At 31.8% G+C, this 27,687-nt stretch overlaps 1 protein-coding gene across 2 annotated transcripts in view; it reads left to right on the top strand.

Moving 5' to 3' along the window:
* The first annotated feature begins 24,424 nt into the window (after positions 1–24,424).
* LOC143077867 (glutamate receptor-interacting protein 1-like) overlaps positions 24,425–27,687 on the top strand; it is a 40,956-nt gene continuing 37,693 nt past the window's right edge. For both annotated transcript variants that reach the window (XM_076252995.1, XM_076252996.1), the window contains exon 1: positions 24,425–24,558. In XM_076252995.1, coding sequence (XP_076109110.1) covers positions 24,510–24,558 — 49 coding nt within the window. In that variant the 5' untranslated portion in view covers positions 24,425–24,509. The remainder of the gene's footprint in view (positions 24,559–27,687) is intronic.

A 27,687-nucleotide genomic window follows, 5' to 3' on the forward strand; every position in this document is an offset into this window, starting at 1 on the left:
AACATCTTAAAAGATGATACAAGATAAAGACTCGCGTTAAGATTTCTAAGATATGCTCAAATGTATTAAGTAGACACCAAAGAAAGCGCCCAATTTATTTTCGAAGCACTGAGAGTTCAATTTTTCCAAAGGGGAGGGGGGGACTTTGAACTCTTTCTTAAGTACATCTATGTTTTTGTAATTAAATTGTACAATTAAACTTTGAACGTAAACTTCTCCATTGAGCATGTATACCGCTATGAGACAGGGACAATATTGATAAAGGGAAAATAACAACAAACATGTGTATAGCTTTCTATGCGGTAAAGGTTTTGCTCATTATTTTACAGACATTTATTCAAGTAGAAAACTCTCTAAAATCAGTTTTTCTCACATTAATACTCATTTATCAGAATTAAAGTCTAAAAGAAATCACTGCGTATACTCTAAGTTTTTCTTTACTATACATTTTTTACCCCCTCCCCTATTTCAATTTTTGAAAGAATTTGAAAACAAGACTTTAATTATTGCCAGCTTACCCTATTTGCATATTTTCTGATAAAAAAAATGCCTAGAACCTGTTTAAAACTGTTTTGATAACATATTAAAAGCATATCAGAATACTATAAATGTAAAGTTTAGCAGTCAATCAATACAACATTCAAGATTATATAATCCAGCCTCTGTCTCCAGTCCACATCTTACTGTATGCCTATTTGTCAATTAAAGAACACATTTTTTTTTTGCCCCTGGGGCCTCAAATTTCCTAAATTATTCTGCTGTTTCTAGCAATTTGGAATATTTAGTACATATTCAGGATAGAACACACCATTGTAAGTTTTATTGAGATATTTTTGTTTTTCTAGCTTATATGTATTATGACGTGGTGACGAACAAGCAGATTTAGGTGTTGCGGTTTACTTTTAGGTTATCGAAAGGACACAATACTCCATAAATAATATTCAAGAAGGATCTATGAGTTTCAATGACTGCGAAGAGTAAATACAAGCACTTCTTAACAATTTAACTTACAAATATGCAAATATTATAAATTAATTTTGTATCTAGTACTTTAAGTAAACTATGCATACTGTAACTGTGAAATTATGCTGAGTCATCATATTTAAGGCCCAGGATTCTATCAATCTTCATTAAATATTTATAAAAGTTCATATTTGAGTTAATTTCTTTAAAATCTGTGAAATAAAGCAAGTTTGGTTAAATTCTGAATGTTCCCCTTTTTCACCCTATATAGGTTGCATTTCTGTAAATATTGACAATGCAATTTCCCATAGGAACTCCTTTTACGGCTAAAACTGTACCACTTTTACTATGAAGTTTTGAAAAAAATCTTATCCTAGAATTGAAAGTTCATATGCACCACAAGTTTTTTCAACGTCAAAATATAGGGCTGTGCGGCATATTTTCAACGTTTATATGCCCTGAACTTCTCACAGTTTAAACTAACACTAATTTTCTTAGCTACCCCTACCTCGAATGAAAGGTTACCACAGATTTCAATGTAAACAATATGCACATGTTTATTTACTAGTTACATTCCCAAGTTATGTCTCTGTGAGATAGAACACAGAGAGCTTAACTGGGAACCAGTATGTAAACAAAATTAATTTTCTATGAATATTCAAGATCTTACCAAAAGAGGTGTGTTTTGAGAAACAGCTGTATTTACAAAGTGCAACCTAAAAGCCGTACGGTGCCTTAATATATTTTTTAATTCTAGGTCATTTGATCTTCGGTCCACAGAGTTGTCTAATTGAAGATCATATCAAATTTTCTTATTTTCACATGTTAGATATAATTGAGAATTGCATACACAATTATCAAAAAATGTCCATGAAAAAAGCAATATATGATCTCAATTACAGTTTATGTTCCTTTCGGAATAATTGTAAAAAATAATGACGCGAAAGCAAATGTCCAGTCATTATAATTAATTATATTTGAAGGGATAATACAGGATATTACTTTATTGACAGATTTGTTCAAAAACATTGAAATAATATAATGGAATAACGAAAAGATCAGTCCAAGAAATTAATGCATGAGTAAAAAAAAACCCATTTCGAGAACGCATGTGAGAGCCCGACATGCCATCGATTGATTGATGATTTAAAGTTTCTTTACGATCAGCAAATATTATTTGTATGAGCTGATTGCTTTCTGTTTCCGGTGCACATGAGTTCAATTTTGTCGTACATATTTTCATGAACTAAAGTTATCTAATTAGGTTTAGTGGTCAGTGGTTAATCAAAAAGTATGATACCATATATTGCCAACTAAGTCATCATGGTAAAAAGTATTGACATTGATAAACATCGACATTTCATACATTTTGTAATTGTTTTATTCAAAGTATTCCATTACACTGTCGAAAAGCTAACCCCGGTTTGACCCTATTAATTATAGCAACAAAGCAGTACATGAACAGATGGTGTAATGTTAATGGACTTCTGTATGTGTTTAAATTACTTCTGTAAGTGTTTGAATTACTTCTGTATGTGTTTAAATTACTTCTGTAATCTTAGAATGTGTCTATAATACAAACAAATAATGAATTGTTTATTTTTCAAATTCAGCCTTTTATCATCCGAATGGCAAAATAATTTCAAGATTTGGAAAACAGTTATGAAACAACAACGAAAGAGAGAAGGAAAAATTAAGCAATTAAATCGTGCTCATTCTTTCATGAGTCATTACAGTCATGTCTTCGCATTTACTGCTCTATTCAAGACATTAAACAGTAACCTGATATCTTTGATTCTTTAACGTTAAAAAATTAAAAGTTTTCAGTTTCAAAGGATCGAATGGTGATTAATGCTTTGTCAACAGGAAATGACACTTTTTGTCTGTTTTCACGGAAACTATGAAACTATGTTTTTTTTGCAACAGGATATTTATTTAATCGACATTAAAACACAAACCTTATAATCATGACTTAGCAGATTGATGGATACAATTTTAACGATATTAAATCATAAACAAACAAGCACAAATAAGGAGATGAAAACAACAAGAATTAAAAAGGCATGAGATAACAGGAAACGTGTCTGATGCGTTCGTTCCATATTTTGTTTTGTATTTAATTTCAGAAGAAACACCGAAAGTCAAAATATGGTCAACCACATCGGTGATCTCATGATCTCTCTGGAGCATTTTATTATCGAGCGTTAGTTGAGTCCAACTTGCATTTGTTGCTTTGCTTAGCAAGCGACATTTCGAAGTAAATACAAAGACTTTTCGGCTCGGAATAGATTTAATGTGTTTGTCTTCGTGTGGACTGTTACCTTTACCTAGCACCCCAAATATTAGGTTCAGCCTGTCGCTCTAGTACAAATTGGTCTAATGGTTTATAATCGAACAACCTCAACATGTCCGATAAGTATAAAATATTATCACAATTCTATCCATCAAAAGTTTGGGCATTCAAAGAGGAATGAATGAATACATAGAATAAGTATTTATAAAATGTACGTAATAAATCATTGATGAAAATGCCAAAATCATGATATAGAAGCACAACTATCCACAAAACCCAAAACAGAGATAAGCCTTATTGAAAGAAACGACATTGTTAGGAAATTGAATCCCTTCTTAAATTTATGCTGCACCAGATGCGCATGTCGACAACTAATGACTCGTCAGTGACGCCCGAGGCCAAAATATTTGAAAATCCAAGACTTATTCAACAATTTGAGCTAACAAAACCAAAAACGACTCAAAATATAGCCAGGCGAGGAATCAGAGATACGCATTAAGATGACATATCATTTAATTTAGAATAGTTTCAAATTTTGAAACAACAAATTCAAAAACATGCAATATCGGTAATTTCATGTCAGTACCGAAGTACTGGCGACTGAGGTTGACTGGTTATACCTTTGTAGATTAACAGTCCTCCAAGAGATGTATAGATGTTCAAGACCGTATGAGTATTTGGACCGTACGCGTACGGTCTGACTAATATTAAGAAGTTGGTCACCTTTATCAGATACAAATGTATATAACAGATCAACATAACTTATATCTCAAATTAATGTAAAAAGTTCAATAGTAATTGAAATAAAAAAAAATAATATAACTATTTAAAAAATCACGTTTATTTAATCTGTTAATCTCCTGTATTTAGCATGTCAGTAATTCATAAATTGAAGCCAAGTATGCTCATTGAAATCGCAGTTATCGGAAGTAAACTTAGAGTTGGAGGACAATCGTTTTAGAATATTTAGGAACTTTACAAAAAAAAAAACTGCAAAGGAACGTGCATGAACAAATTATGTTACTGTAAACAAAATATGACGTTCTTTGTGGAAGTCAGTGTCACCTTGAGAATCAAAATAGGATTCACGGATATACAAATAAACATATTTAATTTCAATTGTTCGCTTAATCATTTTATCCATATACATGTAATAATAACAATTTGTATAACTAAAAATAAAGATTTTAATAAATGTTTGTTTAAATTTAACCCATATGATCTCAAAACATCAGTTGGACCGTACGCGTATACTCATACGGTCCGACCGTACGCGTATGGTCGGAGCGTACGAGTATACATATACGGTCCGGACCGAACGCGTACGGTCCAAATACTCATATGGTCTGGAACATAGACAGAGGAATAAACTTATTATGTAAATAAGATTAGGTAGAAGGGTGTACGAAAAGAGCAGAAGACCAAAATAGTCTTTGGTCAATACCAAACAAAACGAAAAATATTGTGGTTATTTTTCTCGGAGTTCAGTATTTTTTTATTTTACTTTTGATAGTGTATACTTGTTGGTTCTTATCTTATGAAAGGCTAAGTAAATCAAAACGTATGGGGACGAAGTCCCCAATAACAGTAGAAAAATCAATAAAATAATAATAAAAAAAAAATCGGAAATTTTTTCCCGAAATTTTCATTGTACTAATGAACTCAAAATCGTTCAATTTTTTTGATGTCATGTTTTGAATTCCCGCATCTGTGCAGAAATCTACAATGTACTTCTTTTTTCCGGTCTCGTTTGTATGAAACTTTGAGTAAAATATATATTTATCAGTCTAGTATAAAATAGGAAGGAACGCAATACCAATTTCATTTTTAATAATTCCTTGATATGAAAAAACGTTACCTGATGATAGTCATTGCATATGACGTCATAACTTATAAATAACGTCACAACTAAAATCCCTAACAACAGAACCAAAATCGGAAACGTAACGGTATTTCCATTTCTATTTTAAAAAATATTTAAGTTACAACAAAATAATTCATACATACTTCGTACCCATTTACAGGTAATGCCTGCCTCTTATTATCAAATAAACTGTTAAAATGCGTATAGTTGAAGGGGAAATACAGAAACCTTACATTGCATTCATAATTTGTTCTATTAGGGTTAAGTACGATATGTTCATTCATTTCTATGACATGACATATAAAGAACGGACTATCGTATGCTATAATGATAATGGTCTGTCAGAAATAGAAAAGATAATGAAGATATCAAATGGAGAATCGAAACTAATATTGAAGTCAAAAAGAGACCGACAAAACCATGGCAAAAAAATCCGGAAAACGACGAGAAGACAAAAGTTTAAATAAAACTACATAAAAACTTAAGACTGAGCTTCATGATCTACCAAAATCGAGAGTGGTCTCTGATGCCATGGGATTGTAAACAAGTCTAGATCATTTAAAACCTGGTTGGGCTAAACATGTCCGGCAAAAACAAGTAAGGAAACAAAAAAGGATAAAACCTATGTCATACTAGTATATGTACTTGGAGATTGTAATTCATAGAGAATATGCAGAACTATACAAGAAACAATGGTCAACACAAAAATGATAGCGCACTCATTTATTAAAGTGTATCAATTATTAATCAGTATGTTGATACCTTACTCAGTTAATTGGTTGTGTTATACTGTAAAGTGGGAGGTATATTTGATATACTCACGGTAAGAGTTAAATATTAACAAACAAAACATTGATAAATAGACAATAATAGTGAATTGACTTGGCATATCAACGATATAAGGATGAGGCTTAGAAAAGCGGAAATGCGAGGCTGTGCCGAGCTATTTCCCCGTTTGGGGCCGAATCCTTATGTCTTTGATATGTCAAGTCAATGCACTATTATTTTCTTTATACTGCAATCTAAAAAAAAAAACAACATTTCAATTGTTGTTTAATGCCTTTAGGTTATTTATTTGATTTAAATATTGTGGAAAATCCCCTTTAAAAAGACCTCATATCATACTCGGGGAGAAATATACAACACAATGAAATGTACATTTTTACCTGTTGAAATCCACACTCGATGGTGAACGCTTGAGTATGGACTAAAATATCAACCATAAGCATAAAACATAATGATTAATAGGTTGCAAACAAAAAATATTAACAAATGATATATGTTTTTTTCAATAATTGCAAAAGAAACAAGGTTGAGTCGTTCCACGCATCGTTGTATGCATTGGAAACAAGAACAGGTTGAAGAGGTCGTATGAATAATTAAATATTATTTCGGCAACTTCTATTTAAATATTCATGAGGAAAAGTGATATCGGGTCAGTGACTGTATATGACATAGAAATATACAGTCAACGCATTTTGACTGCTCAAATAAAATGAGTGCAGTATAAAACATATTATGTAGTCAAACGGTATCGTTGACTGATCATCTTTATCTATAAAACCAACAAATTCTGATTCAAATCATAATATGTAGATATGAATTATAATGTTACCTCTATGATACTTTCACTTTAATATTGAAACATTAACATAAAATAGTCATCCAATGTGCATTTCGTAACTTTATAACGAAATTCCTAGTTTTAATGTTTGATAACTTTTAAAAGAGGGGCGAAAGATATCAGAGGGACAGTCAAAATAAACTGACAACGCCATGGCTAAAAAAGATAAAGACAAACAGACAAATAATAGTACACAACACACAACATAGAAAACTAAGGTGCTCCGGAAGGGTAAGCAGATCCTGCTCCATATGTGGCACCCGTCGTGTTGCTCATGTTATTACATTCGCGAAAAGAGAAGGGGATGTTAGTAACGTCATAAGGGACATATCTGATATCATCTGTGAAACGATAATTCCATAACGGTCATCCAACTCGTGATGATTAAACTTTTACCATGCTATCTCTCCCCTACCTCTTCCCAGTTTCAAATTGACACACTTAAATTGACAGCATGTTAGATTTTTAATACAAATCAAATGAATTAAAAGAATTATCTCATTGGTTAAAAAATGTCGTATTGTACATGTTATACATCCTTTATTGATTGTTTACACAGATGACAATCGGTAAACTTCGGTTTCAAAACACGACCATTAATTAGCTGCCATATTGACCGAGTGAAATATTTTTTTTACGATTATACGATATGGATGCATAAAAATTGATAAAAAGTTTATGATACATGCAGGTATTTGTTAAAAAATTGGATTATAATTATTTTTTCACCAGTCAGTCGTTTCATATGGCTTTAAAACAATTCTGCTATCATATTTTTAAAGTATCGCATCCACATTTAAATGTATAACATTTGTTTATTTATTTACATCAGAAAAACCCGGCACTTCAAATATGACACGGACAAAAACTTTTGCGTTTAACTAATCTGAGTTCAACTTTGTCGTACACCTTATTTTTACATCATTGCATTGGGTTTGCGGTCAGTGGTTAATCACGAATTTGACCTTTTAGTTGTTTTGCATGATAACATATAGTAAAGTAAGTCATCATGATAAAAAAAATCATAGATAAAAAAAATCACATTTCATGAGATTTTGTAATTGTTTAATTCAAAGAATTCCATTAAAAAATCGGAAATCTGACCACGTTTTGACCCTATGTAAAAAAAAAGCAACAAAGCAACATATGCACAGATGGTATGAGGTTGATGACTTGATAAAATTACTTTTGTGTGTGTTTTTAAAAATGTCATCTATCATCTACGAATTTGTCCATATGACAATAATGAATATTGTGGGATTTTTCCCTTTACATTCAGTCATCACATCATTTTTTTTTATTTATTTTCATACTTTGAAAACAGACATAAAAGGGAAATTTTACCCAAAACACCAATGGAAAAAATTAGTTATTAAATCACACTCATTATTTTATTAGTAGTTTCAGGCCCAAGTACAGAACTCAAAGGTTTTGTATTGAAACTGCGTCATTGATTCTATAAAAAGCGCAAGGTATAACAATGTATTAGAACAAACATCTATATTTAGAAATTAAAAAGAAACCTTAAGGTTTTGAAAGATGGCACATGTCATTTTTTTAACGTTAAAAGGTAAAGGTTTTCCAGTTTGAAAGAATCGAATGGTGATTACAGCTTTAAAGTGAATCATCGTCAACAGGAAATTACACAATATTCTATTTCACGGAAACTCGGAAACAGTGTATTTTTGCAAAGGGATATTTGTTTAATTGACCTTAGAACGTAAATCTGATTATTATGATTATAGGAGATTTGTTTATGAAATTTGAACAGTATCAAGTCATTAACAAACAAGCACAACTAGGGAGATGAAAAGTACATGAAGCTAAAAAAAAAAAAGGGGGAATAAAATACAACGAAGCGTTTCTGCTACGTTTGTTCCGCTTAGCTAAAGGTTTTTCGGAGCAAGATCAAACTAGAGGCTCTAAAGAGCCTGTGTCGCTCACCTTGGTCTATGTGAATATTAAACAAAGGACGCAGATGGATTCATGACAAAATTGTGTTTTGGTGATGGTGATGTGTTTGTACATCTTACTTTACTGAACATTCTTGCTGCTTACAATTATCTCTATGTATAATGAACTTGGCCCAGTAGTTTCAGAGGAGAAGATTTTTATAAAAGATTACTAAGATTTACGAAAAATGGTTAAAAATTGACTATACAGGGCAATTCATACATACTTCGTCCCCATTTACAGGTAATGTCTGCCTCATATTATCAAATTAACTGTTAAAATGCGTATAGTTGAAGGGGAACTACAGAAACCTTACATTGCATTCATAACTTGTTTTATTAGAGTGAAGTACGATATGTTCATTCATTTCTATGACATGACATATAAAGAACATGAAGCTAAAAAAAAAGGGGGGGAATAAAATACAACGAAGCGTTTCTGCTACGTTTGTTCTCCGATTTGGTTCATTAAGCTTGATAGGTAACGTTGACAGTCAAAAATTTCAAAAACCACCTTGGTGATTGCATGATGCCTTTCCTCGAGCGCTTGATGTATATTTGGTTTCAACCAAATACTTGACCATTGGCATTTTCTGCTCCTCCGCTTAGCTAAAGGTTTTTCGGAGCAAGATCAAACTAGAGGCTCTAAAGAGCCTGTGTCGCTCACCTTGGTCTATGTGAATATTAAACAAAGGACGCAGATGGATTCATGACAAAATTGTGTTTTGGTGATGGTGATGTGTTTGTACATCTTACTTTACTGAACATTCTTGCTGCTTACAATTATCTCTATGTATAATGAACTTGGCCCAGTAGTTTCAGAGGAGAAGATTTTTATAAAAGATTACTAAGATTTACGAAAAATGGTTAAAAATTGACTATACAGGGCAATTCATACATACTTCGTCCCCATTTACAGGTAATGTCTACCTCATATTATCAAATAAACTGTTAAAATGCGTATAGTTGAAGGGGAACTACAGAAACCTTACATTGCATTCATAACTTGTTTTATTAGAGTGAAGTACGATATGTTCATTCATTTCTATGACATGACATATAAAGAACATGAAGCTAAAAAAAAAGGGGGAATAAAATACAACGAAGCGTTTCTGCTACGTTTGTTCTCCGATTTGGTTAATTAAGCTTGATAGGTAACGTTGACAGTCAAAAATTTCAAAAACCACCTTGGTGATTGCATGATGCCTTTCCTCGAGCGCTTGATGTATATTTGGTTTCAACCAAATACTTGACCATTGGCATTTTCTGCTCCTCCGCTTAGCTAAAGGTTTTTCGGAGCAAGATCAAACTAGAGGCTCTAAAGAGCCTGTGTCGCTCACCTTGGTCTATGTGAATATTAAACAAAGGACGCAGATGGATTCATGACAAAATTGTGTTTTGGTGATGGTGATGTGTTTGTACATCTTACTTTACTGAACATTCTTGCTGCTTACAATTATCTCTATGTATAATGAACTTGGCCCAGTAGTTTCAGAGGAGAAGATTTTTATAAAAGATTACTAAGATTTACGAAAAATGGTTAAAAATTGACTATACAGGGCAATAACTCCTAAAGGGATCAACTGACCATTTCGGTCATGTTGACTTATTTGTAGATCTTACTTTGCCGACATTTATTGCTTTTTACAGTTTATCTCTATCTATAATAATATTCAAGATAATAACCAAAAACAGCAAAATTTCCTTAAAATTACCAATTCAGGGGCAGCAACCCAACAATCGGTTGTCCGATTCATCTGAAAATTTCAGGGCAGATAGATCTTGACCTGATAAATAATTTTACTTCGTCAGATTTACTTTAAATGCTTTTGTTTTTGAGTTATAAGCCAAAAACTGAATTTTTTTAAACTAGATACCCCAATGATGATGTGGCCAAGTTTGGTTTAATTTGGCCCAGTAGTTTCAGAGGAGAAGATTTTTGTAAAAGATTACTAAGATTTACGAAAAATGGTTAAAAATTGACTATAAAGGACAATAACTCCTAAAGGGGTCAACTGACCATTTCAGTCATGCTGACTTATTTGTAAATCTTACTTTGCTGAACATTATTGCTGTTTACAGTTTATCTCTATCTATAATAATATTCAAGATAATAACCAAAATCTGCAAAATTTCCTTAAAATTACTAATTCGGGGGCAGTAACCCAACAACAGGTTGTCCGATTCATCTGAAAATTTCAGGGCAGATAGATCTTGACCTGATAATTAATTTTATCCCATGTCAGATTGCTCTAAATGCTTTGGTTTTTGAGTTATAAGTCAAAAACTGCATTTTACCCCTATGTTCTATTTTTAGCCATGGCAGCCATATTGGTCGGTTGGCGGGGTCACGCCACACATTTTTTAACAATATACCCCAATGATGATTGTGGCCAAGTTTGGTTTAATTTGGCCCAGTAGTTTCAGAGGAGAAGATTTTTGTAAAAGATTACAAAAATTTACGAAAAATTGGTCAAAATTGACTATAAAGGGCAATAACTCCTTAAGGGGTCAACTGACCATTTTAGTCATATTAACTTATTTGTAGATCTTACTTTGCTGAACATTATTGCTGATTACATTTTATCTCTTTCTATAATAATATTAAAGATAATAACCAAAATCTGCAAAATTTCCTTCAAATTACTGATTTCGGGGCAGCAACCCAACAACCCGTTGTCCGATTCATTTGAAAGTTTCAGGGCAGATAGATTTTTACTTGATGAACGATTTTACTCCATGTCAGATTTGCTCTAAATGCTTTGGTTTCAGAGATACAAGTCAAAATCTACATTTCACCCCTATGTTCTATTTTTAGCCATGGCAGCCATCTTGGTTGGTTGGCCGAGTCACGCCACACTTTTTTAAACTAGATACCCCAATGATGATTGTGGCCAAGTTTGGTTAAATTTGGCCCAGTAGTTTCAGAGGAGAAGATTTTTGTAAAAGCTAACGACGGACGACGACGGACGACAACGGACGCCAGACGCAAAGTGATGGGAAAAGCTCACTTGGCCCTTTGGGCCAGGTGAGCTAAAAAGGCAATATTTGATCTGAATAACAATTGATGTGGATTTGGGAACAATCGTAAAAAAATAAGTGCTCGAAAGCTAATGCATTGTAATTTATTGCCTTTAAATACAGGATATTATTCATCGGCAGATTTGTATTAAAGGTAAGCTACTGAAATAACGAAAAGATAGTTCGAGGAATTATTTTAAGAGAGAAAATTCAATTTTCAAGAAGCATGTGAGAGATAGCCATGTCAGCGATTGAGTGATGATTTTAAGTTGTTTTTATACGGTCGGGAAATACTGTTTTGCTAGTTTCATTTTATGGAGCATATGAGTCCAAGTTTGTCGTATATTTTTTATTGAAGTAAAATAATTGAATTAGTGTTAGTGGTCAGTGGTTAATCAGAATTTGGACCTTTAAGTCGTTTTGAATGATACCATGTAATTAACTAAGTCCTCATGATAAAAAAATCACATAGATAAACATTTACATTTCATTCTAATATGACATGCTTCTTTCGCTTTATGAATAAACCAATGCTCCAATAATTTTTTTGTGCTTATGTATATTGACTCTGCAGAATAATGAATTTTATCAAATTGGCATGCATTTGATATATTTCATTAGCTTAAAACACTTCCAAACTCTTAAATGATGCACAGGTTGTTACTAATTCATTTATTATGACTGTAATGTGCTGCATTCCAAAATTGACATATTTGACCTAGATACGACAACCGTTCGTGCTGGCTTTTCAAAAACCTCTCCCTCTGAAAAATCACAATGCCAGCTGTTTGCTTCTTTACAAACAAAAAAGGGAGGTTCATGGAAGAGCCTACACAATCGCTTTACCCTTCTACACATCGGACATAGAAGTTACCTTAATTGTCCGAATCAGAATCGAAATAATTGATGCAAGCTATACTTTATTGTAGTTTTAACATGGGTAGGCATTATATTCGTGATTATTTTTGCCCAAGCGATCTTAATTAAATTTTGTAACTGTTCAATTCAAAGTATTACAATACCCAGTCGGAAATCTGACCCAAATTTGACTCGATTTGAAAAAAAGCATCAAAGCAACACATGTACAGATAGAATTATTTTTGATGACTTAATTATACTCGATGAAATTACTTTTGCGTGTGTTATAATATATTCTATCATCTAAGAAATTGTCTATAATACGAATAGATAATGTGTTTGTTATTTTCGAATTCACAAAAACTCCACACCATCAGTATTGAAGATTTATTTTCATATTTGGAAAACAGACATAAAAGGGATAAAAATACCAAAAGAAAAATGAAAAAAAAAGTTATTATTCTTCTATGAGTATTTTCAGGCCCAAGTTTAGAACTCAAAGGTTTTCTATTAAACTGCATCATTGTTTCTATAAAAAGCTCATGGTATAACAATGTTTTACGAGTTTTGAACAGCGATATACTACTGTTGCCTTTTTTTAGCATTAACTACTATATTTAGAAAACTAAAAACAGACCTCAAGTTTTTTAAAGATGATTCATTTAACGTTAAAGGTTTCCCCAAAAAAGAATCGAATTATGATCAAAGCTTTGAACTGAATGATCGTCAACAGGAAATTACACACTTTACGTTTTTCACGAAAACTTTGTAACAGCATATTGTTGCAACTGGATATTTATTTTCCAGAGCACAAGTCTTTTTTTTATAATTATAATGATCAGGCAGATGAGATGAGAACATTTACTTAATATCAAATCATAAACAAACAAGCACAAATACGAATATGAAAAGTACAAGAACAATAAAAGCATCATATAAAACGAAACGATTCTGCTGCATGCTGTGTGCGTACCACATTTTGTTTAATTAAACTACATAAGTGACGTGGACAGCCAAATATTTTGAAAAGCACATGCGTGATTTTGAGGTGCCTTTCTCGCCTTGGGCGCAGAAATTCTTTACTAATTCCCAACCAAATACTTGACCATTGGCATCTTCTGCTTCTCCGCTAAGCGAACAGTATTTCGGAGTAAGAGCAAAACGAGTTGTCGGCTTAGTGTAGGATTAATGAGTTCTAGTGTGGTGACAAGTCTTCTTATTGACTAACCTAACACATAGCACCTCTAATATTCAGTTCGGCCTGTCGACCTAGTACAAAGAATGGTTAATATTCAAATTATACCAACATGTCCTGATATTTATGAAATATTAACACCATTTCCCACCTATTCATCCATCAAAAAGTTTGGACAGCCAAAGAGGACTGAATGACTAAATGCTGTGATAATTTCTAATATGTACGTAATAAACTATTCAGGTGCCAAAATCATGATATCTTGCTGTATAGACAAAACTTTACCTTAGTGAAAAGAACAGACATTGTCAGGAACTTACCCCTTATTAAGTCAACTATGATGAAAATAAGAATATAAAAAACGGTTGATAAATAAGACAAAAAACTTACAATAGACTTTGGTTATTACTAAACGACGGGAAAATATCTTGCGAAAAAACCTTTGTCTTACTATACTTTGATGCTTTTTCATATATTCTCTTTAAAATTTTTATTATAGATACCAGGATTAAACTGTGTATGCAGGACACACATTTAGATTTCAAAAACTGACAAAATAAAACATTGTCAACCGACATAACGAGTGAAAAACAGCGGTAAAATTCCTAACTTACAGAAAATTTTCGAAGAAATGATATGCTTGAGCTTTTGATTTTGCCATTGGATTAAGGACTTTTCTTTTTGAATTTTCCTCGGAGTTCAGTTTTTTTGTTGTTGTGATTTTACTGGTGTTTTTTTTAACCTGGTTGCATAGCTTAACATCCGACTTGTATGAACGTTGTTAGTAGTTCGATAGATAATATTGTCCAAGTTTGGTAAACAATTCGAGGAGACATGATAGGTTTAATACTGTGACAATTATTAGGACCCAGCAGCCAAAACTGGGTAAATATACATCACAGGCATACAACAGAACTGACTGAAAAATGTAAACATATAATATGATAGCACACTCGATCAGCAAATAGTGTATCAATTATTTACCAGTATTTTGACACCTAACAAAGTAAATTGGTTGTGTTACACTATTATGGGAGATATTGGATCAACTCACTGTTAGAATAACATATGAACAAAAATTAATGAGAAATATTGTCAAACAGAATGGATGACATATCATCTTTATCTCGAAAAAACAACATATTACGATCTAAATCATAATTTGAAGATGTCATTTCTAACGTTAATTTAATTAGAAAGTCACTTAAACATAGAAGATTTTTTATTTCCCATTAGAAGGTCATCAAAGTTGAAAAATGATGATTGTGTTAAAAAAATTGTTGTTCTTCAATGCTTGTTAGCAATTGGCACTTAAGTTGTAATGCCTTTTGAATAGAAGCAAATTATGTGTTCGATTGTGAACTTCACTGTTTTATGAGTGAGGCCAATTTTGAAAGCAAAAGATTGGTCACCAAATTGCCTATATTCAAGGAACGCTAACAAATATTCATCCAATAACTGAAATGCATATCAATTTCCCTTGTTAAATTGTTTCTTACTTTTTAACTCTTACAATGCTACTAGTATCTAATTTTTCAGTTTCAACTTGACACATGAAAGTTAGATCATTTTGCTTTTAGAGTAATGTGAATAAATCATAAGACGTTTGTATTATAGGTCAACGACACAAGTTCAAACGACATAAAAGCCACAAAGAAAAGGATAACTAGAGGTCTTGCTTAAATTGTATTATCTGACAGCAACTAAGAAAATAAACCTATTAGATTTACAATGGATCTAATGAAGCAACACTCGTTCACCATTAAGTGTACTAATTATCTATTAGTTTTAGTAAATCTAACTCAGTAAATTGGTTGCGTTACACGGTTAAGTCGAAAGATATTCGATATACTCAATGTTAGTATTCCATATGATCAAACAGAAAAATTAATGAGAGACATTATGTTGTCAAACAGTATCGCTGTTATATATGAAAAATAGGAAAAATTAATAAGACACATTATACTGTCAAAGAGTATCGATGGCAGATCATCTTAATCTCTAAAACAAGCAAATCATAATGTGTAGACATTTTTCATTTGTTTTTACTCAATAATTTATTCATTTTAGGATATTTTTTGTAGTTTCATTTGAACGTATTTTTGCACAGATTGTTTTGCATTTTCAATCGCGTGATTTTAAAGTTCGTTCGGTCAAAAGTTTAATTTTTCATCGGAAAGTACCCACGAAAAAGCACGTACTTTTAATCATTGTATTTCGTAATGTTATCGTTAAATATATAGTGTGCTTCATTGCTTGTTAGCTTTTTGGCATTTATGTTGTAGGGTCTTTAGTAAAAAAAGCCAGATATGCATTAATATTTATTTACTTCACTGTATATTTAATCGAACAGATTTTGAGGTCAAAGGGTTGCCTTAAAGCAGCTGATATTGCATAGAATCAAGAAACATGAATAAAAATTATTTTATTTTCAAGGTTCCTTTCGAAGTTTATCACAAAATCTCTAGTTTTTTGTTATGTAACTGTTCTTCAGGTATACCATGTTATTTGGTTTCATCCCGGCACCTTTAATTTTATGTCTACTTTTACCTTTACTTAATGTTAATAACGTTTTTACAATATTTTTATATTCAATTGTTTAAACTTCGTTCCAGTTTTCTGTTTTGCAATGTTTTTATATTTCTATGGTTACCGTTCCATTGTTGCGTTAAAAACAATTCTAATAATAATCCTCAATAGCATGCTGTTGCAATTTCAGAGTGTGCTGCAATACATTGACAGCAATTGCAATTAGTCACTGTGAGACGATTAACCTCACATGCAATTTCTTTTTCAAATCATATCATAATTGCCGTTTGAATGCGATTCTTCCGTGATAACAATATTCTTTTGTACAATAGAAGCGTTAACAAACCTGAAATGATTGTTAACTCCAGAATCAAGTCAGGTTTCGATTAGAAAATCCGGATAAGCACAAAAGAACAATAACATAATGGACGAAATGCATTAATTTGTGTAAATTAGGTAACGGATGTTAAGATTTATGACGATTTTCATCTTGTTTTCTTAAAATCAAATAAGGCAACGCATTCTGCAGAATTCAATTAATATAACCGTAAAACTAATCAAAATCTCAAATTCAATTTTGCCGTCGGTATAATCACTTGACTAAAATTGTACTTTCAATTATCTAGCGTATATCGCTACGATGATCTTGATGAAGCGTGCTTACTTCGTGTGCACGATATATGGGTTCTATCTCATACCGGGCCGCGTTCAATATCGTAGCTGCTACGTAGTGCTACGTAGATTTTGACTATTGAACGTGTAGCTATAAACTAGCTGCTACATAGATATTGATAGCAGCTACGTAGCCGCTACGTAGCTGCTACGATATTGAACTCAACCCGGGTCTAGTCAAAGACTTAAGAATTGGTATTTGTGTTTTCCTTCTTAACAAGCTGAATTTTAGAGTGAGAGCAATGTCCGGATAGGGTGAAATGTCATCTTGAAGACTAAATAACCTTTTGAACATGTACGTTAGAAATACAGCTCAGCTTGTCGGTATATTAACCTGGTTTTAACCATGTTTAACGGATAGGTTACTTATTCATATCACATTATCATTTTCTCCTCCAGATGTGCATGTATTGTTTGCCACTGAAAGTTAAACACACTAAAAATAGCATAGTTAGGATAATTGACTCGCATATAACGGGTTTTTTTTTTTAAAGAACACCGCTGAAGAAAATACAAGGTTTTTTTTAAAGAACACCGCTGAAGAAAATACAAGACAGCAACATATATATAATGTCCTGCTGTTTTAAACCACTTGACTATCAAGGTCCGAAAAATAAATCTACATCAGTGTAAATCAAATGATTTAAATGATTTAGTGTGACGATTTTGTATGTGCTTTACTAAATGATGAGAATTAATTTAAAATTTAATAATAAGAGTCATGTAAAGTTGTAAAGTCACTCTGATTTTCATTAAAAACATTACACGTGGTACTACAAATACTGTGGATCTATTATCATTTGTTGGATACCAATTTTCGTAGGTTTAGTGTGTACAGGTGAACCACAAAATTTCCAGCGAAACGCAAATTTCTATTAAATTGTATCAAGACTTTAGCAGAACCACGAAATCACAGATCGAAAATGCAAGGTTTCCGTAATCCACGAAAATTGGTTGCATAATACTATCATATTTAACATACTTACACAAAAGATACCATTATACTGATTGAAATGTTAATACATTTGTAAAACCTACATTAAGCAGTCACCCATGGAAAGTATCATAAGTAACCGCCCAAGAGAGATGACCATTAAAAGAGTTCCCGAAAAATTCAAAATAAATTATTTAAATGCAAACGCATTTGTAATGTGCTAAATATTTTTGTACGATGACATATGAATACTTTGATCGTACCGTAATCATGTTTGTACACTCAGTATGAATGGGTATGCGTATATTTTCCGAAACAACATCGATTATATAAATAGATTATATTTGCATAGTATGGGTAAAAGAAATTCCATTTGTTGTATAATTTATGAAAACTTATTCCACATGTTTATTTGATAGCTAATAGAATGTCCGTTTAATGTGTATTGCTATAACTATATTTTGACTATTTTACCGATTATGTCTGTTTTGTTCACGCATCGTTGTTAAAATAACGGAAGTTGATGCGAATGTCATATAATTGAGAGGTTTAGCGCTATATAGAACCAGGTTCAATCCATTTTCTACATGTGAAAATGTCTGTACCAAATCAGGAATATGACAGTTGTTGTCCATTCGTTTGATGTGTTTTGTTATTTAATTTTGCCATTTGATTGGGGACTAAATCACTTTCCGTTTTAAACTTTCCTTGGAGTTCAGAATTTTTGTGATTTTACTTTTTATATGTAGTCTTCTCGCATATGAGTGGTGTCAGCCACAAAGATATGAGAAGATTACATCTATAATGAATATTAATTGTCTTATTTGTTATCTTGCTCTAAAAAAGAGAAATTAGCAAGAATAGTGTCATTATCTAAAATTTTCAAGATGCAGTACACTTTAGAAAATGTTTCATAGTTATGGGTTTGAAATGAAATCTTAATTGCGACTATTTTCTGTCCTTAAATTAATACTGCTTTTATATGGCTATAAAACTCGCTGTACTATCTTGTATTTTAGGAGTTTAATTGCCAAAACCTGAACATTTTGCTGATAAATGATAACACTTTTATGTAAATGAAAGTGTTTCAGGGTCGATAGAGATGTTTTTTGCTGAATTAACCTTCTTTGTTTTGGAAATGTAATAAAATACAATGTCGTTAAGACAATTAAGTTCGTGACTGTGTTTTTAGAGACCAGTGATGATTTGTTTCAAACTTGTGGAGGAGAGTAGAAAGATTGTAGAAGAAAATGGGGAGATCCAAAGCGTATCCCTACTTTTAAACACCTTTTTAAACCTAATATCAAGCATTGATAAAAGATTGCAGTCGGTAGAAAAAGGCAATTTGGTGAAATAAAAAATATTATTACGTCTTATTACAAATGAGAAGGGCTTACAAACATGTCAAGGCAAAAAAAAACGAACTTGAAAACAAGATACAAGGAGTAGGAACTTTTTCGATAACCTAAAGTCTCAATGTGATAAAAACAAGAGCCTCAATGACAAGAATACCAGTAAAATTTATAAAACCAAAACAAGTGATAGTTTCCTTGCTTTATCAATGTAAACTTTTAAATTTATTCTTTTCTTTCAGTAGATGAATAAGGACATTGAGTCTAATTTTGTTCAGGAATACACAAGAAGGGTTTTACCTTAAAAATTGGAAAATGAAAAAAAGGGGCATATTTTGTCATTAATCAAATATTGGGAGAGCATACACCAACATTTATTAAAATCAATAAAGGAACAAATTGTTTGCACTTTTTTGTGTTTAAGAAACAACAAGGAATTAAGAACAGAACTATACCAAATAATAGAATAATAAGATAGTTTCTATTCACGATTCTCCTCATTCCAATATCTGATCAAAAGTTTATACACAATAAATGAAATATTGAGGAAATTTGAAAACTGATTAAAATGTCAGAGATTTTAATTGTTTAATTTAATGTTTCTATGTCGAGATTGTGGACTAGTGTGTTTAATTTTATTTGTGTACAAAAATTTGGGTTAAATAAGAACCCAAAGCCCTACTACTCAAATCTGTTTTATATCCGAGAGTAAAGTAAATGCCATATATTTTCAAATCGAGTTTTCAACACTGAGAGTCTTGTATTTGCGCTCAAAGGCATAGTAACACAGGGAGGAAAGCAGACCGATTAGGTGAAAAGAACACGAGCTAGTCTTTAAGTCTATTAGTATACATTTATTTAACTTTTACAACGTATTAGTTGAATGTTTACATTCATATAAGCGATTTAATATAACTTCAACAGGCAGTCTCGTCGTTGACAATGACGAGTCATTTTTTCTTCATTTTTATGCAAAATTTGGAAATCAAGATTTATATGAAGTTTTTAATTGCAAACTGTTTCACATACGTGTAGAAATGAAAATCTTGTATTTCATTAATTGACAGAAGGTTGTTTTAAGAATAAGATTCTGTCAAATAGGGTTTGACCAAAAAACGATGAAATCAATTCTAAGTTTACGAATGTAATTTTTATTTTAATAAATCATTAGGTTTTTAATTACGAAATTAAAATCAATATACTCTGCTAGGAATATATGAAACATGATATCATTAAAATATTTATCTACTTCTTAATAAAAAAAACCAATGAGATTTTGGTAAACAAGACAAAAAACCAACAACACGCAGTATCTGGTGTGTTTACTGTACCAATCTGATATTTTTATATGTTTTGTTGGTATTTAATCATACATAAAAGTGTTGACGATAACACAACATATTTTCATGTCCAGAAAGGCTGATAAAACTGTGTATCTTACGTTGTATTTGGAGTGAAGCTTATTTGTATTTCAAGAACAAATATGTAGGATTTCGTTTACATTTAAAAGATAATTTGTATTTCCTAATTTGTATATAAATGATGAATAAATCATTTGTAAAATAAGAAACAAACCTTATTCTAGCTTGTCCTCTACCAACAACAGCCTTGAAATCATGTCTATGAAATGTTTTTCTTCTCTATGCTTAAATCGATACAACGGCACCGATGCGTGTGTTCATTGATAATTCTAGTATAAACAATCGGGAAATGGCATTGGAAAGTCGGATCAAGATTGCGCATGATTCCAATAAATCGATAAGCATAGATGAATAAATAATAAACGTATATTCGAAACAATGTCTAAATATTGATAGCATATCAATTTAACAAAGAAACCATATACCGCGATTTGCGAAAATCAACAAAATATAAAATTACGTATACAGCATGATGTTTAACTTCAGATACTAAACTGTGCAAGAAAAACCTTTTAACATTGCTTCTTAACTGTGTTTTATAGTCGTCTTTGTAATGATTATTTTCCCAGAAACTGTACGCCTTATGATTCCCAGCCATATATAACCGTATTTCCTATCGTAAATGTATTTGATTACTGTGGTGTTACTATACAATATATATGACTTCTGGTAGATATTGTTTTTATGATTCAAATGTATCTGAACGTATCTAGTTGTGGAAATATTAAGTACATTATTATAAATTATATAATGTTGGTGCATCCAAAGCATTTTTCTGAATTGGTTTAACACCATTAGAACTCTTCAATAAAAATACTTCCTATGGTGCTGTATGACTACACATGCTTAAAAAGACCTTGAAATAATATACAAACTTAAAGTAGTTCTTAAAGATAATACAAAATAGTTATCATCTATATATGAGTAAAGTTAGTGCTGATACATGTATGTTTTTTCTAGTTTTTTTTTATTAATCACATTCACAACAAAGTTCATGTGACCACTCTGCTTACGTTAAATAAAAAAAAACCGGATGAACATTTGGAGTTTGAGTTACTTCAGACATGAATTGAGTTTTCTCAAGTTGGATTATACACATGTATCATGTTACATTTTGTCATCATACCTATCAAAAGCTATTTTTTTATATTTCTTCCTTGCAAACCTATATCTGATCATGAAAAATATTGTATATGCAATTTGATATCGTATTCCGTATTGTAATAATATAGTAATGAAAATAATGGAGGTAATAAAATAAGATTTGAGAATGGTAATGGGGAATGCGTCAAAGAAACAATCCGACAAAAGAACAGAAAACAGCACAAGGCCACCAACGAGTCTTCAAACAGAGAGAAAATTTCGCACCCGGAGGCGCACTTCAACTGTTTATTTTAGAATCTTGTCTTTGAATAATCTTTTTTTTTTTAATTGCCAAGGACAAAATTCTGATATGGCAATAGTATTAATTTATATATTCAAGAAATCATTGTTTCTAGTGCTACTATATAACTGCTTGTAAAATAAATGATGGTACCATCGGGAGCATATACCGATAAACACAAAGACATAAAAATGGCAAGGAAGAATATCTTGACGGTTAAAGAGAAATTCATTAACGCCAAGCGACGAATAATGATTTTAACTTTTTAAAAATATTTTTATCAAAACTACGATGATACCGTGATTTAGTAGTAAAAGAAATTTTTTTGCGCACATGTATAGACTGTTTACTGCTGATAATCTTTCCTCTCGTTGTTATTCAATGTCATTCGATCGATGTGATTGAAATCAAATAAAACGAATAACGAAAACAAAGAGTGTAGATCAAGATTTGGATTTTTTAACATACAGCAAACACAGATGTTACTCCAAGACATAATTACAAGCGCACTCTTACGTCAGTTCTCGTCTAGACTCCCAATAAGAAGACCTTTCTTTCCAATTGTCAAATTGTTCTCCTTTATAAAGAAGGACACAAAGAATTGACTAGGGTATAGCAATATAATGTCACCTGAACATCTTCCATTCAGCAATAAAGAAACATGCTTGAGAGGGTTTGTTTGGCTATCATGGAAAGTGGCGGATCCAGAAATTTTCATAAGTGGGGGCCCACTGACTGACCTAAGAGGGGGCCCGCTCCAGTCACGCTTCAGTGATTCCCTATATAAGCAACCAAATTTTTTCCCAAAAAGTGGGGCCCGGGCCCCTGCCCCCTGCCCCTCCCCCTAAATCCGCCTCTGGGGAAGTATAAATTCTCAGTCACGTTCGGTCGGAATAAGTACATTACAACTTATGCCTCGTGTAGTGAGAGTGTTATACTCCTTTTTCATTAAAGAACTCTAACAATGACTCTTACGGGACCAGAGGGTGGCCTGTTGCAAAGCAAAATTCCTGCATGCCCTCATTTTGAAATGGAAGTCAATTTTGAAACATTCATCCCGGTTGACATGCTTTACTGGGTTTACAAATTATAAAATTGTTAAAGTATGCTCATCCTCAACATGCTCAATATGCATGGAATATTAGCCACTAAATGTAACGCAAGCAACACTCAAATCAATCGTTCATAGTCATGTTCTCTTGGGTCATTCGTATGCAGTCTATCTTTCTTGGTAACTTACAGATACGTGTGTTATTGCTGGTTTGTTTAAGATGTATCAATAAATGGCATGTTTCCGTTTTGAAATGATTCGGATTAAAAAAAATCCTTATTTTTTGTATAAATTGTGTAAATTGAATTCCTTTTACAAAAAGTGCACTTTAATTACACATATTTACGGTCATATTACTAAAAAAATAAAAGAGTTTATTAATTATCCTTCTAATGTTTCTTTTCAATTATTAACCAAGGTAATAATTAAACTCTGCACTTCAAATTGTTTTATGGATATTTTTCACTTGCCTAAACTGTTGAACTAACTTCATTCTCGTTTGAATTTCATTGATGTCTGTGTCCAATGTTACTTTATATACTGTATAAGAGTAGAGTTTTATGGATTGTTCACTGGTTGCTTTTCGAAATAAGACACTTTTGAAGGACAGCAGTCTAGCTTTATCAATATACACTTAAGCATGACTACTTTGTCAGCAGACAGATATTTTGATTTCGGTAAAAGAGGGATATATATGATGCAATTGTTTTATTTACTGTAGACAAATAAGATTGGGTATCACGGTAGGACTGGGTCTGATTAACAATTAGATAACTTGGTTTTAGAAACTTGTCCGCATCGTTTAAGACTCAGTACTGTTGACTTCTAAATATATACACATCATCGGTCCCGTTTTCTGTATATATGTATACTAATTCTTATGATTTTTTTTATATTGGCGTTTAGGCTACATCATTTCACCACATACTTAATATCACAAATAAGCGCATTTTGTATAAATTGATAATGTATTCCTTGTTATAAGTTAACCTCAGTGACACAAGTTTGCTGGACCACTTTACACTGGCTGAAATCCTTTCTGTAAGAAGTGTTTTCACGTCACGACACACTTTTAGGTTTATTTCTTGTCCAATATGTCAACTTTTAAGGGGACTTAAGAGAAAAACAACATAATTTAAATTAAAGTATCACTAACAAAATCATTTTGACTGTTTCTATCAATTTGCATAAACGAAAGGATTTGTTACAAATTATCATTCGGAATAGTCACTATCCACGTCCGATAACGTTTTAAATTTAGAAATTATAATCGGAATATCTCGGAGTTTTTCAAAACTATATACGAAGCCTTCCGAACAGACAGAAGAAAATGAAAATTTTTGAAAACATTGAAAACGATTAAAATTGACAACATTTATGAGAATTATGTAGTAAGATGCCAGGGTGGAAGCCGGACTGTCTGCGAGGTTCAGTTTATGAGCCAGGTGACATATTTGAGTTATACCCTTAAGGCCTTATGGTCTTATAATTTGTGATGTTTGTCTGTCAGTAAATTTTTTTTATTACCCCTTACTGTTATCTTTCAATGTTTGAGAAATGTGAAGATCGACGGTTTTTACTTATGCTGCATATAATTAATTATTTTATTCTGATTAATATGTGGCAGGTGCTACCTGATAAGCACTGGAATGTTGATACATGTCTATTATCTTCATCTTGTTCATAGTCATCAATTTAAGGTTCATCATAACAAATGGACAAATATGGCCGTATTTTCACCTCAAAAACTACTCTGTGTACAGACTTACCTGTGCTGTTTGGAAAGTTTTAATGCCTAGCATCCACTAGATATATAAAAGTTAAATGCATTTTGTGATTAGGAAAGATAAAATCTTTCTTGGTTTTTGATGGGCATTTTTTTTCCTTTCTGCAGAAGCTGTAAAAATAAACAAACACCTGAATTACTTTGATACTGTCCACTCACTGACTCAGATAAACTCTTTAACTCACCTGTAGTTGTGAAGATAACTCTTGTCCATGTCAATTAAGGACAATCAAAACAATACAAACCAGTTTTTTACCTGAGGGAGCATCTCATAGTTGTACCACAACTTAGTTAATTTTCACACCTTTTGCATGAAAGAAAAAAAAATGCCCATCAAAATCCAAAAGAGATTTTATCTTTCTGAAACACAAAATGCATTTAACTTTATTATATCTAGTGGATGCCAGGCATTAAAACTTGTCCAACTTCACAGGTAAGTCTGTACTCAGAGTAATTTTTGGCATGAAAATACAGCCATATTTGTCCGTTTGTTATGATGAACCTTAACATATTGTTAATATGAGGCAGGCATAACCTGTGACAGTGAAAGGGGACGAAGTCTGTATGTATTATTTTTTTTAATTCAAACATGTTGATAAAAGAAACGGAAATACCGTATTTCCGTAACGTTCCCGATTTTGGTTCTGTTGTTAGGGATTTAGCTGTGACGTTCTTAAAGTTACGACTTCATATTCAATGTAAACAAAAGAAAAGCTTTCGTCAGGTAACGTTTTTTTCATACCAAACAATTATTAAAAATGAATTTGTATTGAGTTCCAATCTTAAATTTTACTAGACTGATAAATATATATTTTATTCAAAGTCTCATGCAAACAAGACCGGAAAAGGAAGTAGATTTCTGCGCGAATGTGGTGAAAACCAGAACAGGAAGTAGATCTGAAAAAAAAGTTAACGATTTTGAGTCCATCAGTAAAATGAAAAATTCAGGAAATTTTCTCGAATTTTTTTTTTCTTATTGATTTTTCTACCATAATTGGTGACTTTGTCCCCATATAAAAAATACGAACTGACAGGAAACAGTATGCTTTCTCATACAAATTTGCACTAAATTGTATGATTCTTTATGACGAAAAACATGTCAAAGTAACTACAAACATGAAAGAGTTTTCTCATCATCCATTTGATCTAGTTAGCATTATGATGTAGTTCTTTTTCTTTCCATTATCGGGAAACACAGTATTCATGGGAAAGACAGATCTCCTGTAGTTGGAGATCAAAAATTGGTATTTACATTTTAGCTACCATTAATCTTGATACTTTCACAAATTCCATTTATCATGTTTTCACTGATTAACATGATTAAAATATATCAAAAGAAATCTTTTTTATTTGTTATGCGGGCGGATTAACTTTTGGGTGAATCTTTGTTGGACAGATCTACTTGGGGACAGAATGACCTGATATGATAAGTTGATAATTTATTTACATCTTTCGACCCCCTTACAATCATTTTTTTTTTTATCTTTATTCAATAAAACATTCACTGCAATTTACAATATCTTATAAAAACAAACATAAAACATACATGTTCAATTCAAATTTCAAAATGTCATTCTGTTATCTTATCATATTACATTTTTACAAATAAAACAGTAGGATATCTTCATCAATAAAACAATACAATTATCATTTAAGAATTTTTTGTTAAAAACAGAGAGTCTGTTTGTATATTTACAATATGTATAGAAATATCTTACATAATGTTTCACAGTATGTTTATATATACCCCCTTATGATCTGACATGTGTTTATGAGTTGTATCATTGGCAATCATACTACATCTTCTTTTTTTATATGCTACTTAATTTATCCCTCAAAGAGTTATTAGTTTAAGCATGGAAGTAATATTGAAAGGAATAACATAGTCGTCACTTCAAAGGTTTCATCTGCGTTACCGCCCATCTTTCGATAACTCGTTAATTGGTTCAATATCTGGCATGGAAATTGATTCTCCGCATGTGATCGATCAAATCACTGACACTTATCGGTCATTTTCGTGTTCACGGAGAATTACGAACAGACAAGTTTTTGTCGTATATACGTGCGAAGTTACCGAATAGTCCATTCGTTACATTCCGTTGCTGTACGCTGCCGAATAGAGTCATTCGTTCAATTTTTATTTTAGTCCATTTTTTTCCTATTTTTGGTTAGTTTGATCTTAATAGTTTAAACCGACAGCTATCACATACGAAATTGGAGAACAAGGCTGGGTCATTTTCAATTTTAATATTTACAGACAGTTAAAAAACCATTTCCGTAAGTTAAGAAGATGATTGTTAAAAAAATACGTTTGGACCCCCTTTATTAAATACAAAAATCTAAATCCTTCGTGTATTTATAGTCAATTAAAATATTCACAATTCTAAACGGTTCTATCCTTCAATTTAAGTTCTTGATACATAAACTAATTTGTGTAAAAAGGAATTTACCGTAAGACAGATAGATTCAAGCCCATTTCGTCGGTTTGTTATAATTTTTGCTGTATAGCTTATTATATTAATACAAGCATTCCACAATAATATATATTTACAAAAATATTATCCCCATTTTAGTTGTCCAGTTTCAATAATGCAATCAATAACATTTATGAAATATACATAAATTTAGAATACTTGAAAGTAAATATTCTTTAATTCAATCTCGATTAACTTTGCACATTTCAACAGTAAAAAAATCTATGCCTACATTTGCCTACATTATTTTGTTAAACATCATGTGAAACCTGATCGATTCATCGGTATTTATCTGTTTAACTCGGGATCCGCTT

This window comes from Mytilus galloprovincialis, chromosome 1, assembly GCF_965363235.1.
Source record: "Mytilus galloprovincialis chromosome 1, xbMytGall1.hap1.1, whole genome shotgun sequence".
In the NCBI taxonomy this organism is placed as follows: domain Eukaryota; kingdom Metazoa; phylum Mollusca; class Bivalvia; order Mytilida; family Mytilidae; genus Mytilus; species Mytilus galloprovincialis.